This window comes from Carcharhinus amblyrhynchos, chromosome 21 (genome assembly GCF_965287045.1).
Source record: "Carcharhinus amblyrhynchos chromosome 21, sCarAmb.v2.hapA, whole genome shotgun sequence".
NCBI classification, from domain to species: domain Eukaryota; kingdom Metazoa; phylum Chordata; class Chondrichthyes; order Carcharhiniformes; family Carcharhinidae; genus Carcharhinus; species Carcharhinus amblyrhynchos.
In genome coordinates this window covers 25,645,067-25,662,825 of record NC_137344.1, presented here as the reverse complement: position 1 = coordinate 25,662,825, position 17,759 = coordinate 25,645,067, and the positions used below count along the sequence as shown (strand labels likewise).

The window sequence follows — 17,759 nt, the reverse complement described above, 5'->3', positions numbered from 1 at the left end:
CGTCCCTGACCTTATGAGGCAGCAGCGCTAACCACTGTGCCACCATGCCGTGACTGTAAAGCATTTTGGGACATCCTAAGATCGTGAAAACTGCTATATAAATGCAAGGCACATGGCGTGATCTTACAACTGCTCATGTCACGCTCCCGATGCAGTGAAGACCATGAATTTGGCAACAAGCCAAATCCCCGTTTACGACAGTGGGATGTGAGGGGAACATCCCGCTGGCATGAACAGTCAGAAAATTTCGGCCTTTGTCTTTCAATGAAAAGGATTGTTTTTACATTTTTGTGATGTGGTTGTGTTCCATCATCCTTACGAGTGAGGCTAAGGGGAGAATGAGCAAAGCTGGTAGCAGGGCTGGGCAGGGTTAGGTGAGTCCCAAAGTTTTCAGACGCTTGAGATAGGCAGGTGTCAGGAAGGTGTCCATCTTTGCCACATTAGTTAGATGTCCCACCACTGACTACAAATTCCCTGGGGTCAGTCCGCCCTTTGGAACTTAAGAATTCAGCTAGTTTTAACCTCTCCTGCTGATTTATAACAGGTTCATATATAAAAAAATAAATGATTAGGCATTCTCCTGTAAGACACTTGAGGCAAATATGTTGAAATGCCATATTACTGATAACTATAAATGAAAGCAAATCTATTTTGCATTTACTGAAAGCAGCATAGCACAACATCATGTTGCACTTCAGAAACATTAACTATAGCACAACAACATCTCAAATATTTGCAACACTTCAAGATTATAAGCACCTGACACTGCAAAGACCATTTCTTGAAGCAAAGTTTACAGTACCCTTGAAGTACATAACACGACTGCATTATTAAATATTTGATTAATTCTCACAAAAATAGCTGGATAACCGGAGTACTCCAGCACCCTAGGATCAAAGAACTTCCCCCTGTACAAAACCTCTTAACACACACACACACCACACACACACAATCGTATGCTTTAGAAAACAGGGTGCCTCCGCCTCTCTTATTTTTTAAATGGTACAGGATATAAGTATTCTCTGCATTGATCATTCAGTTCCAGAACAGAGTACACAACAGCAGCACTTTATTAATGCAGTTTAAGTAGTTGAGCGAGAGAGAGAGAGCGAGATCGAGAGCGAGTGAGCTCCAGAGATACACACACACACACACACACACAATACACACAGACATACACGCTGTTCTGATACATGCTCTGCTCAATGGCAAACTCCGGCTGCATCCTGCTGTCCAACTCAGCTATGCTCCCTCACACCATCCCCTGTACTCCGGCCTTTCTCTTTCTCCAGGAGGTAAGTGACTTATTGAAATGGGGTTCCTTCTGCCTTGCCCTTGCTTTATGAGGTCAAGTCTTTTGTTGCAATTGAAAGCACTGGAAGGTGCTGTGCATAGTGTTCCGTGCTGAATAGACAGAGCGAGGGAGAAAGAAAGAGAGATTTACATTTGCCTGTATTAAGCACACAGAGGACTCCTCGCATCATGTTTGTGGCTGAACTGGCAGCTTTGGTTTTGTTGCGAGCCGTTAACATAAACCAGATTTTTTTTTTGAAAACGGAAGCGGGTCTCGGTGTTGTGAATAGGTCTGAGCCTGAGCTCAACTGTTTATCTGCTGCTGCGCTGTCAGATACCTGGGCTTTTCCTTAAGGGATCTCTGGTGTAGTGTGAGTTCCTTCCTTGTTCTGCAGTTCCTATTGCATTTCATAGCATTGCCGTGACAGCACCAGGGAAATGATAGGTGATGGTAGATATTTTAAGGTCATAAATTTCCCATTTATCAGACTAATTTATAGGCTGGGCTGGAAAGGCTGCAGCAGTTTGTGTCTTCATGTATCTTCTTCCATCTGCTCAGCTAGTTTAATTCTTCTATAAATTAAGTGCTTCAAGACAGGACTCACATCCATCTTTCTCTTGCTCTGTGGCATACCAAGCCATCTTTCCATCATTACTTAACCCTTCATAATCCCAACAACACTGTTTTCTACATACTGTTGTTTTTAAGTTAAATCCCACAAAAATTAAATCCTGTAAATTACTATTGCTATTAAGAAGGATGACTCATTAGAAAAAAATTGCAATCATTACAAACACTTCCAAAACTGCTATTCCCTTCCCTCCCCAAAAAAACATGTTGCACTAATTTATTAGTTCAGTGAGATCAGTGATATTTATTTAATGGTGATTGCATTATTGATTGCAACATTTGCGAGCCTAACATTATGGAGAACGTTTTAACTGTTACTGTGCACGTTGTCTCCCCGCTTCAGGTTTTTTTTCCAAAAAAAGAGCTTTTCCATATGCACAATATTTCAGAACTAAGTAGTTAGGTTAAAATGTTGCTAGTAACACGATGGGGAAAATATTTTAATGGTAAGCTAGTAAACCAATGCATTTGTGATGTTCGGTGCTTGCGGGATAGTTACGCTCAGTAAAACAAGAGAATAACTTGTATCAAGAAGCATGGTTTCTTTAGTGCGGCGTGTGGCATTCCTGTTACCGAGCTCTCCATTTTAACATCATTTTTGTTACAAGGCTACCGAACCTTGGCACCCAATATTATTCATGTTCCATTTACTGCTGTTATGGAGCATTCAATGTAGCACACACCTCATTATAACACACAGGATTCTTGGCTCGCTACGACACTTTGTAATGAGGATAGAATGAATGTAAAATTTGTGTCAAAGGTGGCAGAAAATATGAAGAATAAAGATAATGTGCCAAAACGATAAAGCGTGGTGGCGGCGGGGGAGGGGGGGGGAGGAGGAGGAGGATGATGTGAGAGACAACGATATGAAAAGTTCAGGTGGCAGTCACTGCACGGAACTGAGGCAGGCAAGCGCTCCCTGACAGAAGGATATCAATTTTCTTCAAGGTAAAGTTACTTGGAGGCTGCATGGAACATTTCAGCCTTTAATACCGTTACTTGCCCAAACCTGTATTCAAGTGCAATTGAAGTGCCTTCAGGATGTCACTCCCCATAGTTTGCACAGCTGTTACCCGATTGCTGTGCAGTCAGTGACATTCTGTTATGTGGCATGTCATTTTGGTACACAATGATGGAAAGGAAATGATGTCTGTTGAATTCTTAAGAAATGTATCAAGTCGTTGACAAATGCAATTCTTGGACATAATTACAAGAACGCCTTGTGTTTATTTTTGTTTTTAAAAAGGGGGGTGGAAAAAAGCTCTGCTGTTTATAATGCGTTGGAGCCCTTATTTGCCACTCCGCAGTTGTTGCATAACATATGCCGAATGTTGTGAGAACCTGTGACTGTAACAGACTGTTTTCTAAATGTACCACTTGGTAATTTCAGGTGCTGTCCCCGTTCTCCCATCACAGAAGCAAATATAGACGTGAAATTTGAGTCGATTTTGGATTCTGATGCTTGTATTTACTAGTGCATTAGTAGAGCGTTCACAGGGGAGGTACAGAGCCCCTTTGTTGGGTCATTTACTGGATGTTTCCCTGACACTTCTACGCCCGTGATACCATGAAAGATGTCCTGTCAACCACTGAATAACATGCACTGAATAGGCTAGCATGCATCAGTACTCAGTGGCCTAATGTTACCCTATAGCAATGGAACATGTTTGACAGCATCACTTAATAATGCCCCATTCTGTTCTGCCTCCAAATGTAGGCACTCTTATGTTTCTTTTCGCTAATTAAAATAAGTGCCAATAAAGAATACGCATAAGTGTTTTTACCCAAAAGTGTCTTTCCGGAGAAACAAAGAGATTTTGAGAACCGTTTCAGGGTATGCTCGTCCACAGGGCGTGGAAGCTATTACACTCATGAGCTGACCTCAACTAGTCCACTCAGAACTTTTGCTCTCGTGGGTTATTGAGCGAGGTTACTTGTGGAATCGTTTGCATATCTCATGGTCAATCGATGGAGCACCCTGTAGCTATGTTACTGGAAAATGCTGCAGTTAGTAAAATAAAAATTGCTTTCCATTGCACTTTTTCCAGCATGCACGATTTTGTAAAATGTAGATGATGAAGTAAAGCCTAGGGCAGAACCTTGGTTACTATAGCTACTCACAAAAAAAATAATCCTTTGAGCTCCTTTATTAGTTTATTCAGAAAATAATGCTAATCATTAAATATTCTGTGTTTTCCAGTTACTTCTCAATTCCCAAAGCCCTAACGCTGGGAATGTACAGAAAATCTCGGGAAGTAAATGTAAATGAGGAAATAATGTATTTCTGTATTTTTAAATCTTCAAATGAATATTAGTGTTCAAGTGTGCTAAAAAGTGGCTTCACTAAAAAGATCCCCAATCACAGGAGTGGTGTTGAGGACAAAGCAAACAGTGCAGAAGCCATTAATTTTGCTAGAATTTCCATTCAGACAAGAAGGTAATACCCAACTCTTAATCTGGGTTGCTACCTGGAAGTGTTGGTTTACTGTAAGTGCTCAGGGATTTTGTTTGTGATGCCACAGCGTTAGCATGGAAGGCCCCAGGCCACCGTGGGATTTTTGATGTTTTTTAAATCAATCTTTGTTTTCAGATCATAAGACTTGTTGAGGCTGTACTTTTAGCTCAACAGCAATCTCCTTATCAATTTCGCATCAACTCCCAAGACTTGAAACTGATCAAGCACCAATGTGCCCTCTGGTTTATTCACAAGGGTTATGGCAAGTAATGAGTCACTGCAGCCAAAAGCATCATTTTATCAACAGAAAAAAAAGATTGGATGAAAGTGATGTGGAGATTTAAGTTGAAGCAATGTCTTTTGATTTGATTTGGTTTTTTTTTTATTGCAGTAGCTTCCTTTAACAGGTTTAGAAAGAAAATAATACTGCACCCGGTGCTCTCAGAGCTCTGCAGGAGCATTTCTGTACCAGCTCTATAGTTGGAAGATTAAAAATGCCTCCTTCACCATGCTGAAAAAGGGAGCTCTATTCTTTGTTGTGTGTGTGTGTTGCAATGCAGCATTGCACATTAAGCTTTCCACAATCTCATATTTCACAAGCTGCACAAAGTCGATGAGTCCTGCTGGGCTTCTCCAATGTTATTTGAAAAGTTTCATGATCGGTTGCAAAGCATCACCACACCACCCCCCCACTCCCCCACTCCCACGTATAAGTCACACAATCTCTTTGGTCCAAACTGTGCTGGTGATGTTGTGCATGTCACATGCTGCATTTCTAAAGTGATCATAATTAATTTATGGGGAAAAAGAAACGACTTTGAATAAATATGACTGGATGAATGCCTTGATAGCCAGGAGTTGCTGGGAATGCTGATGCTCAAGAAGAATTCTTTGTTGAAGGGCTGGAAGAGGAAATATACCTTGTGTTAACCCTTTTGTAGTCACTTTGTTTAACTAACATTGAGCTACAGCAACTCCACCATTCTAATAAATTGTCAGAGTTTATTTTTCCGGTTCCAGAACTTAGGCTTATGCAGGATTCCAACTTTGAACATTTTTGCAAAAATAGGTCAATTGCTTGGAGTTGGTAATCATACTGGAAAGGTCTGATGTAATTTTTGGAAAGAATTTTTACACTTTTTTGTGAATGGTATGGTAAATGATTGAGAGTTAAAGTCAGCTTCTGATGTGTGGCTCTCTCAGTAGAAGTATGTATGTTTATCTGGACATTATGCCTGTTTCAATATGCCTGGTGTAGTTGGAAGGGTGGAAGAAAGAATGATTATGGAAGAACTGAAATACTCTAATACAGGCTGTTAGTAAAACTGAATTTTAAAAAAACTTCCCGTTGCAGCAGGTTTTATCTGTCAATCAGTCTGCATTAACACTTTAGATCGAGAACTTTAACAGAATAAAATGCAGGCTGAAAACCACAGCATAATTTGATTCAGATCTGGCAGAATCTAATGTCCAGACTGGCAGCCATATGCAGTGTCTAGCAGTACTATCTGATAAGGCTGAGTGTGATACCAAGCCAAACATTTCAACCTACTCAAATTTCATCATTACAATTTTTATTTAATTTCTTTTAAAACAGGACTGCTCTATTCAAAGGTATCAGGGTTCAATCCACCACAAACTTTCTCTCTGTCACACAATTGACTTTGACTTGTCATTTTCATCCATCACCAGTGAAAACTAGCAAAAGCCACTCAGCAGCTCCAAGAGCTTATTACTGTGAAAAATCCCTGATCATATACCTATGACATGTTTATAACTTTAGCTCTGGGTATACCCCTGCATTCATTCACTTGTACTGGAGGGAAATCATTCCTGGGAAGAGCAATCCAAACGCTGAAGGCACAGGATTGGTGCTGTATTTCCAGGAAACGTTAAAGATTGCACATTAAACTTTATCTTAAGAACTGAATGCTTCATAATTGATAGGTTTTTAATCTAAAAAAAAAGCAGTGTGACATCTGAATTTCCCACAGACTAATCAGATGCCAAGTGTTGCATCAATATTATTCTCCCCCAATCCAGCACCTCCCACCACAATTTGCAGAAGCCATTCTGCCCCTCTGGAGCTAGTTCACACAGACTGTAACCCATTCAATCCGGCATTCTTTCACGGGGATGCTGTCTTCTCTTTCAACTGTCCCACCTCACACTTTTTCCTGTCTTCTCCACAACCCCCTCTCAATCTGAATTCTTATTTCAGCTTGGTTCTCTTCATCATCCCTCCCTATTTTAAGCTGAAGTTACTTCCTTCACCCTCAGTTTTTGCCGGCAGCCTTAAACCCACCCCTCACATACTCACCCGCCCCGTTTCAGCTTATGATCTTCTCCCCAAATCAAAATTTAGGGATTAACTCAACTGTCCCCTGCAAAACTCCAGTTAAATGTTGCTGTCTTCTGAGATCTTCCCTACCTCGAGCTGGCATTTTTTCCTTCAGTGCTAGCCCCTATCCACACTTGTTCAAGTGCTATTCCTTCACAACACCACAACCCCACCCCACCTCTCCAATTTCCAGTTTGCGTGACACTCTTTCCCTCCCCTCAGCCTTAAACTACCCCCAACAGTTCCAACTGGCTTTTACTTCATCATCCCTTTCATTATGGTATTGCTCTTTCCTCAGTTCTTGCTGTCCTTATGCCAATTCCATTATTGTGATACCCTTTTCCTAAGTTCAGTACTCAATGAGATGCACTTAACTTTAGCTGAAACTCACTTTCTCTCCCCTAGTTATTGTTGCTACTCTTTCTCTTCATTCCATGTTAACTAAAGTTGATACAGTCGCTGATTTTTCATCCACAGTGGTGGTTCCAGTTTGCCACCAATGTTTTCTCTTGGCACTCTCAAAGTACTAATCCCAGTCTCCACTCCCTTTCCTTCTTTACTGCTGTACCGTGTATACGTTCAGCCCCTTTACCTAAGGTAGAATCTGCTTGCCTTAGAGGAGATGCGTTGAAGGCTCACTGAATTGATCCCTGGGATGAAAGGGCTGCTCAATGAGGAGAGTTTGGGTAGGGGAGGCCTAGGCTGTCTGGAGATTAGAAAAACTAGAGTTGATCTCATGAAATATACAGCATTCTTAAGGGTCAGCAGAGCAGAAGCTGGAGGGGTGCTTCCCTGCCTGTGGAACCTACAACTTAGTGTCACAATCTTAGAATAAGGAATCAGCCATTTAGAATTTGGCCAAGATGAAATATCTTCACTCAAAGCTTTGGAAATCTTTGGAATCCTTTATCCTAGAGAGCCATGAAATCTCAGGTGTTGGATTTAATCAAGACCGGGATAGATAGAATCACTTGATATCCAAAAATCTAAGGATCTGGGAATACTGCAGGAAAATGGAGTTAAGGTAGATGATCAGACATTATCTCATACAACTGTGGAATAGGTTCAAATGGCTGAATGGGCTCCTTCTGCTCAGATTTATTTCATTCCAATGTACATCATTGCCATGAGTTTTCTCTTGTCCCTCTTCACTGCCATTGTCTTCCCTTCCCTTTCACCATTATTAACCTCTTCTTTTTATTGACCTTAATGCCCTTCCTCATCTTTGTTTTTCACGTGTCCCTTCCTTTTCCTTTCACCATCACTGCAATTAATTCCTCCTTCCATTGGTGTTTCTTTCCCCCATCCTTCCCCCACTGATTTAGATCAATTTAACCCTTTTCCCTCTAATTTGAATCCATTTTCCCTTTGCTGTTTCTCTCAATGCGGTTACGAGCCATCTTTCCATTAACAGAAGGGACTCTGGACCTTGTACACGACAGGCAAGTATCAGGCCTACAGTGATCTATTTTGATAATTTAATCATCAAACTTATGTTTGAACCAAACTACAAAATGTTGACTGTCACGCAGGTGATTGGCATGCGTGCATTTTTGTGGTTCACGTTTAGGTTCAAGTTTAAAGAGTCAGCATTGCCTGGACAAGCTGGCCCAAGCTCACACTTGAACGCTCACTCACTCATCTTTGCCACATCGTTAACTTTGAAATCCAGACCTGCAGATATTTGTGACTTTCTGTGCCTTTTGTTAAATCCTTCCAGTAACTAATTTTGAGATGCAGTGATTTCTGAAAACCTAGCTGACAGACCGTTTCAGCACTGCTTAAGTACTGTGGTGTTTAGGTTTGCTGTGACCTGAATAACACCACGCAGCCAGTTCTTCTCGCAGAAAAGCACACATGGCTGCTTTTGGGCCGTTGGTCATGCGGAAAGTAATCGTTCCATTGCTTCACAAATGATTTGCAACAGCAGAGCATGTATCAATAGTGTAACCCCTCTCCATAATACTCCCTTTAGGAGCAACCTGAAAACTATGTTACAGTGAAGGGCATATTGTACAGAGCCACTTCCTTCATTAATCAGTCTTCCAAAAACATTGCATGTTGTAAAAGTTGCTAAGCTGCATTCCCAAGCTTTATAATGATTACTGCATTATTAAAAGGAAGGATTTTTTCACTTGTGTCAATACCAGAGTCTGCTGCAATATTCTGACTGAAACTAATATAGCAGTTCGCTTTCAGGTCTCACATGATAATGCAGACCGGTTGAGCAACTGCCTAGAAAATACGCTGAGAATGTAGGCATTTCAAGCAGCCCTTTCCATCCAGACTCAGGATATCTTTGCCCTTAAAATCATATCGAAGGGATGTTCATATGCTCGTATGTATTAGGTGTCTAACTTGTGAAGAAAGTAAAGGAAGATGAAAGAAAGGATGCTGAAGGTTTTCAAGGTACTTAAGAATGACAAAGTTGATCCAGCAAATCATCTGCCATGACGTAGACAAAAATGAATAAGTTAGGACGATGAATACTGAGTAATGCAGTTGTAGACACTGGGGCAGGATTTTCTGGCCCCGCTCACTGCTAGGTTCACTGAAAGTCAGTGACTTTAGGCTGGCCTCCCAAAAGCAAGCCAAAAAATCCTGGTTTTTGAACTTTGGGAACCTGGTTTCAAAACCAGCTTTATTGCTGTGGGTAAGATTTGATATTTAATCTAAAAACAGAAAATGCTGGATAAACTCAGCAGGCTTGGCAGCATCTGTGGAGAGAGAAAAAGGGTTAATGTTTTCAATCCGTATAACTCTTCTTCAGAGCTGAAGTGGGATAGAAATATGATAGATTATATAATAGGAGAGGGGATTGGAGAAGGTGGAGCAGAATAGAAGATCAGGGATAGGTGGGAGCTGAGGAGAGGTTGACGAAGATGTCATGGACATGACAAAGGGAGTGTTAACAGTAGAATGCATTTTGTCTGATTGGAATAGCTTTAGATGTAATGAAATAGTGTAATCTAAACAATCTCAAATTTGGCACTAAATTGAAAATCTCACTCAGAAAGGCCACAAGAAAGTAGGATATATACCCTGAGAGGTGTTTGTTCTGAGATCACGTCTGTGCACTGTCAAAACAATTTTACTTATTCCTGACCTGCTGCTTGCTGATTTCCAAAATGGAAAGCGTTCCATTTTCCAGCATTCATCCAGCCTTGATCAGTGCAAACATTTAGGAATAAGAAAATAACTGAGGTGGAACATTTCAACAAGGAGGGTGGAACAAGACATATGTAACATATCATCAAGGAAGGCCACTAAAACAAAAAGTATAAGCAGGTTCGCGAGTCAACTGGGTGATGCTCTGCATTGGTCCAAATTTCTGGAGAGCTTCCAATGCACTGAGTTTAAAAAAATTCTCCCTCCATTTGCCATTCTGCAGAGTCTTCAAATGACTTGTTCCCTTTCTGGGAGGCATACCTTAGAGCAGAACAGATCAACCTGATCACAACTGTCAAGCAGCAATAGAACTGGAACCGGTGGTCAATTGGTTATTAAAGATGCTGATACATCATGTGGCTATTTGCAAACCTTTCTTTTCAGAATTGTTCATCCAGTCAACGAATATGAAAGCAAAATAGTCAGGACTAGTCTTCAGTCCGCGAATCTTTATCATGTTTGTGATGACCCTTTCTGCCCACAGTTCAATCATCATTCCCTTTCACAGGCTGAGCTCATTTCCTACTAAATTTCACACTATTTTCTCCCCAACACGCACTCAAACAGCCTGCAGTCAGCACCAGCTCATGCAGCAGCATATCCTACAGTCTGGAAGGCTTGTGCAGGTTAGGGTACAGGAAAGCGACACAGAAACTTGGGGAAACGCAACACTGAAGGTACTGGAATTATAATAAATGGCTTTCAAATAGATCCTAAAAAGAACCCATAAAAATGCTGGGGATTGTGAGGAAATCTAACCTTTGAGGACTAATGATGAATATTATCCCATCATATTAGACAAACATAGAGAATCCCTGAACATTTTTACTGGCATGATTTTATACCATCACCACTATTACTATGCTTGTCAGAGATTTAAGGTAAGCAATGTACTCAAGGCTTCCTTGGCGTGTTCGGAACCTGCTGAAATTTAATTTGAAGATAACATTCCTTGACTTTTTTTATTGACATTTTTGACACAAAGTAATTCTAAACTGACAGAAAATGGGCAATAATATTTTAGCTGCCAATTTTCTCTCATCTTCAAGATGTTTTATTAAAATATACAGTATTGATTTAACGAGCGTAAACAGTGAATAAGAAAATTAAACATTAATCAAATGGATCATATCAACCAATTAACCTTCCAGATCCTAAAGAATGGCACTCATAGATCACCCTAGTGACTTCTCCATTGCAAAGTATCTGACTTGATGGCTTTCTCCATAAAATCTGAAAGTCTATGACACCCTGCCATTTTGACACAGTGCCATGAAGCCTGAGGGGAACCCCAGTGAATTTTAATGTTACCGACGCATGAATCATTAGTGTTACTGTTTCTAACAAGATTAATTATGGTAGGTGTTTTCATAAATGTCTAATCAGTGGAGGTATTGTATGTACTTAGGAGTGCAAATTGTTCCTGGAAGCAGCAAGATTTTTTTATTTGAAAAATATCTCCCCTGCAAATAGACTCCAAGCTATTTCTTACAACGCTGGTAGAAATCTGTAAAAAACCCGTACAAGACCCCAGGTGCTCTGATCAAACTAATAATTGGAATTTTTAATTGGCATTTATCGCAGGAAAGCTGGGGACGTGATTCCTGCATCTGTATTAAGTTAGTCGACCTAAACATTACCTACAGTGTTCCTACACCAGGGAAGAGACAAAGTGGTTGACAAGATACTTTCTCCTAATTGCTACCTAGAGATTTATCCTGAAAATGACGCATGTAGGCACTTGATGAAGACAGGATTTGGCTCAACTAGAATGTATCTCATGAATGAATAGCCTAGTGAAACTGCCCTGACTCATGTGTGATCAATAGCCTTTTGGGTTAAGCACCAGAGAGTTGACAGCAACCCTGGAACCTTCCCCAGCATGAGGAAAGGCAATTGAGGAAACAGTTATTATCATATAGTGCATTATAATTGTTCCCTGGTGGGCTTAAGAAAAGCATATTGCATGTGCATGAATACAAAGTTTAGAGAAGAAGTAATTGTCTGGTTAAAAAAAATTGATTACTTATTGGAATATCGGACAGCAGCCCAATATTGATGTCCACTTTGCTGATGTACAACAGTTTGCAGCTCACCCGTCAAATGTAAATGAGACTCAATATGCATTTAGCCTTAAGGCTACCTATTCTCAGTTCAGAATTCAGTGTGATAGGCAACACCTCCTTGAGCGCTAAATAACAAGACCTTTTTTTGCCTTGGAAGTATTTCACATTGCAGCTTTTTCATGTAATCCTATTTGCTAATGGTTTTGCTTATAACATTTTAAATGGTAATGGAAACATCTTTCATAGTCAGTTTTTTTTAAACCAACTAATTATATCCATGGACCTGAAGATATGGTGCCTATAGATCACCCTTTCAACAATAAAGGATTTTGCTTTGCCAGTCCTCTCCCTGAAATATTAGTGAACCAGATCACCTGCCAGTTTTGTTGCAGCGCAGTGGAAGCAGCATTAATTTGATATGAAAATAATCAGCTTTGGAGAATAAAGCGGGCACACAATCTGCACAAACACCATCTCCTGACTGATAATGACACCGTGGCTGGAATAGTCGGCTGGCAGTGTTGACAGTTCACACTCTGCTGCTGCAGAAAGCAGCCTTTGCAAGTATAACCCTTCAAAACAAAAAAAAAGTCAGGTGGGATGAAAAACTCGTTGTTTCAACGTCGCTGCTAACAGGAGTCTGGAAGTTCATTGCGAAAGTAATGTGCAGGTCGGTAAAACTCTAATTTGTTATATCGTAATTGTTTACAAGACAGAACATATGACACTTTGCAGTCAGGTTAGCTAGTGGTGACAGCAAACTTGTATCAGTGCCATATAATATCTTGCATCTACAATTGTTAGAAACAGTAACACTTGTGATTCATGCCTCGGTAACATTGAAACTCACTGGAGTTCCCGTTAAGGCTTCATGGCACTGTCTGCTCTCTTTAATTATGTGGAAGAGGTTGGAAGATATTTATGTTTACGAAATCAATATTCTGGCAAAATCAAATTTTATACAATCCAGGTACTAATTAAGAAAGAAATGCAACGATGGTTTCTGATCACTGGTAGCATTGAAAGACTTTTTTTTCTCCATTGAGGTCAGTTCTCAGTTTGACAATGCTATTGGGTAATGCAAAACAAGGAGAAGGTAAATGAATTGAGCAGGTACCTTGCATCAGTCTTCACTGTAGAGGATACAAGTAACATCCCAGAAGCAACTATAGACGAGGAAATGGAAGGGAGGGAGGGAGGAAATTTGGAAAATTATAATCACTAGAGAAGTGATGCTGAGTAAATTGTTGGAAGTGCAGACTGGCAAGAGCACGGGACCTGATGGACTTCATCCTAGCATCTTTAAAGAAGTGGCTAGTGAGATAGTTGATGCATTGATTTTAATTTTCCTGAAATTCAGTAGATTCAGGGAAGGCCCCATTAGGTTGGAAGATAGCAAAATGTAACTCTATTATTCAAAAAGGGTGGGAGATAGAAACTAGAGGCAACTGAGCTTAACATCTGTTGAAGGGAAAACGTTAGAAGCTATTGTTAAAGAAGTTATAGCAGGGCACTTGAAGAAGCTGAAAGTAAGCAGGCAGTGTCAAAATGGTTTTGTTAAAGGGAAATCATGTCTAATGAACTTATTGGAATTCCTTGAGGATGTACCATGCAATGGATAATGAGGGAACCAGTGCAAGTATTCTACCTGGATATTCAGAAGGCATTTGATAACGTGCCACATCAAAGGTAATTGAAAATAAAAGTTCAAGGTATAGGTGGTAACATATTAGCATGGATAGAAGATTGACTAGTTGAAAGGAAGCAGAGAATAGGCATAAATGGTTATTTTTCAGGTTGACAAGGTGTGATGCATGGTGTGCCAAAGGGATCAGGGCTCAGACCTCAACTGCTTACAATTTATATAAATGACTTGGAGGAAGGCATTGAAAGGATTGTTGCCAAGTTTGCTGATGACATAAAGATAGGTAGGAGTAAAGTTGTGAAAAGGACTTAAGGAGGCTACAGAAAGACATAGATAAGTTAAGTGATTTGGCAAATATCTGGCAAATGGAGTATAATGTGGGAAAATGTGAAATTGTCCATTTTGATAAGAAGAATAAAAAAGAAGCATATTATCTAAATGACGAGAGAAAGCGGAGATGCAAAGGGGTCTGGATGTCCTCATGCATGAATCACAAAAGGCTGGTCTGCAAATACAGCAAGTAATTGGGAACACTATTATAACAATATGATTTATTGTGAAGGGAACTTAATACAAAAATTCAGTTGTCCAGGCAATAGTGCGACCACATCTGGAATACTGTGTTCAGTATTGGTTACCTTATTTAAGGAAAGATATACATTCATTGGAGACAGTTCAGCGAAGGTTTATCAGGATAGTAGCTGGAATGGATGGGTTGTTCTATAAGGAAAGAACGGACAGGCTAGGCTTGCACCTGCTAGAGTTTAGAGGAGTAAGAGGGGAGTTGATTGAACCATACATGATCCTGCAGAAGCTTGACGGGGTGGATGGGGAGAGGATATTTTCCCTTGTGGAAGAATGGGGTCACCCATTTAAAACAGAGATGAAGCAAAATTATTTCCCTAGGAGGGTCTTGTTGTCTTTGCAATTCTCTCGCTAAAAAGGTAGTAGAAGCAGAATGTTTGAATATTTTGAAGGCAGGGTTGGATATATTCTTGGTAAACAAGAGGGTGATAAGTTATCGGTGGGTAGGTGGGATGCAGATTTGAGGTGACTACCAGATCAGCCATGATCTTGTTGACTGGCAGAGCAGACACGAGGGGCTGAATGGCCTATTCCAACTCCTTGGTCATATGTCCGTATATTTGTATTTGTTTTTAAGAAGGTACATGTGATTAATTTGACTATTCTTGTTGGGCACTGTCTTGTGCAGAATTTCCCTCAATCAAGACCTTCCCCAACAAAATTATTAAAGAACTAATTGAGTAAGAGACTGTTAAACATTCCTGAGCCTAGTATGCTGAAGGGAACTTGAGCTTAGTTGCTCACTCAGTGCAAACTGTGTTACTTAAGCAGCTCTACAGAGAATGGTGGTGGGGACTGAAATCCAAGGCTTTCTCATGCGGAAGCAGAGATAATTCATTGTATCAATCAATAACCACTGTCAGCAGTCAATTAAACAATTATGTGAGAAAAGGCAGACGCTGGGAGTACTTAATCCACTGATCCTTGTAAATGCCTTCTTGAAACTTTTGCAGCTATTTCATCTCTTCCCAGTATCCTTAATGATATGCCGTCCGCAAATATCTTTTCTGGATGGCAGAACCTTTTTGATAAGTTTTGTTTTTTAAATGTTCCTTTTGCACGTTGCGGAGATGGTTTTGTTCTGTGGTCTTGAATCAGCTGGGAGCTGAATCTGAGACTATTCCAGTGCCTTTCGCAATGCCAGCTTCAATAGTTGTCAGAACAAAACCTCGATGCCTTTGAAAGTCCAATGCTATAATGAGTTGTGTTATCCCTGTCAAAGGATGGAGACCTGTATCCCTTCTGGGCCAGGCTTGAAATCAAACATCAACAACAAATAAAATTATATTGTAAAACACCAAGATATTCATCCTCACTGTCTGGTCCATACTGGAACATCAAGTGGAAGAAATGTTAGTAGTAAAATGCCACCAAGTTATATCCCCAAAAAAACCCTTTTAAAGCCAGTGTCTTTCATTAGAGAGTGCTATAAATATACGAGCTTAATTAGTTCTACACTTCCTCATTGATAATCTTAATAATTGATGTGCATTTACAAATTAGTTTTTGAGTGAAGATTGGCATAATGAGATGAATGAGGGGAGATCTCATAAAGACTTAAAATTCAAACAGACTAAACGGGGTCAATGCAGGAAGAATATTCCAGATGGTTGGGGAATCCAGAACCAGGGTTCACAGGCTGAAGATTCAGGGTAGACCATTTAAGACGGCAGTGAGGAGACATTTCTTCATCCAAAGAGTAGTGAGCCTGTGGAATTCATTACCAGAGGAAGTAGTTGATGCCAAAACATTGAATGTATTCAAGAGGCTGTTGGATCTAGCACTTGGGATGAATGGGATCAAAGGTTATGGGGAAAAAGCAGGATTAGGCTATTGAGTTGGATGATCAGCCATGATCATAATGAATGGCGAAGCAGGCTCAAAAGGGCCAAATGGCCTCCTGCTGCTCCTATCTTTTATGCTTCAATAAACGTGGTATCCAAAAACCACAATATTTCACTTATCTTTAACCTGGTGCTGTTATTATTAACAAAGTCATCCTGTAGAACGTAATTTGTACTGGATTAATCTTTATCTTCCCCAAATCACTCTGGTGGTCTTTATGTTTCAATGAAGCTATCCGTGGGAAGCTGAAGGGGGGAATGTTTGAAACAGTGGGCTGAATTTTATCCAGTAAGTGGGAACCCTGATGTTGGGTGTAAAGTGGACCTTGAGGACACACTTGCCTACTGCAAGACCCACACGGCAATTTTATCATAGGCAGCAACCTAATTGGCCAACTGTGGGCCTACCATTCAATTAAAGAGAAAAATTAAGAGAAAAAAAGCCTCCACACTTATCAGCACTCAAGTTAATCCTCTCTAATACAATGAACAAATGCAAAACGTCACAAGCTGTATCGTCCAGATTATGTTATCCGGAATGTTTTTAATCCTAATTTATTTTGATTAATTTATGGGATGTGGGCGTCGATGTCTAGGCCAGCATTTATTGCCCATCCCTAGTTGCTCATCAGAAGGTGATAGTGAACTGCCTTCTCAAACCACATCCTTATTGTCAAATCCCTCAACTGTCTCACTCCTTTCTATCTCTAACTTTCTCCAGCCTTACGACCCTCCGAGATCTCAGCACTCCTCCAAAGGTCTGTTGTGAATCCTGATTTTCATTGTTCCACTATTGGTGGTCATAAACTGCCAAGTTGTTGCAGATTCTGGAATTCTCTCCCTAAACAACAACACCTCTCCCTATTCCTTACAAATTACCTTTCTAAACAAGCCTTCAGTCACCTGTGCTAACTTGACAATGCTCAGGTGAAGAGCTTGGGATGATTTACTATTTTAAAAACACTATATAAATTCAAGATATTGTTGCGTCAAAAGATCACCTATGATAAACAAGTCAAAAATTCTTGAATAGGTTTATGCCCATTTGGAATGGCCAAGTATGTAATTCAGATGTAACCTTATGCTTTGACTTGTTACACAAACTGGTTATTTTGACCAGTATATTCCATGGGCAGGATCTTTCATTGTGAAGACTAAGTGCAGTGGCAGGCAGGGAAATTGGGTTGATTCCTACTGGGAAAGGGGTAGATAACATGTTCAATCTTCCATGTTTCAGCTCATTGATTATGCATTAGTGAAGAGAATGTCACCCACCTTGCCTTTACCTTATGGGGTTGAAGGTACTGCCATGCAGATATTCACTCATTAAAGGCCAGAAACTCTACACTATTCCTTCAGTGTCTCTTGTGGTTACATCTCATACTGGAGATGTCCACAAATGTGAGAAATCAGGTGTCGCCAGGACGTACGGGGACACCTCTGATATTTGCACATTTTTAGATAAGAGCACCATCGGCAATGGTGAATAGTGATGGTCCGTGTTCACCAGCGTCTTGACCTTACAGAGCTGTCTCTTGCTCCTCATAGCCTTGTGCCAACCTGCAATGGGCCATCCTTCTCCTCATCTGGATGAAAGCCATTACCAAGGCAGGGCTGCCTGTAGCATGCATTATCGACGCCTCTGTCAAAATGTGAATGAGTTGAAGTGATACATTAAACGAGCATTTCCTTCACAGATTTCCCTCCATCTCAAAACCAGAAAGCAAA

The 17,759-nt window shown here is 40.4% G+C and overlaps 1 protein-coding gene across 11 annotated transcripts in view; it reads left to right on the top strand.

The window, feature by feature from the left end:
- The window catches only part of rbfox3a (RNA binding fox-1 homolog 3a), a 1,494,706-nt gene that overhangs the window by 1,043,906 nt on the left and 433,041 nt on the right, over window positions 1–17,759 (top strand). For 7 of the 11 annotated variants that reach the window (XM_080208874.1, XM_080208873.1, XM_080208864.1 and 4 more), the window contains exon 1: window positions 1,183–1,295. The exons of the other annotated variants lie outside the window; for them this stretch is intronic. In XM_080208874.1, the coding sequence (XP_080065000.1) occupies window positions 1,194–1,295 (102 nt within the window). In that variant the 5' untranslated portion in view covers window positions 1,183–1,193. Of the gene's footprint in view, window positions 1–1,182; window positions 1,296–17,759 lie in introns of those variants that run through there. 11 annotated transcript variants of the gene reach the window in all.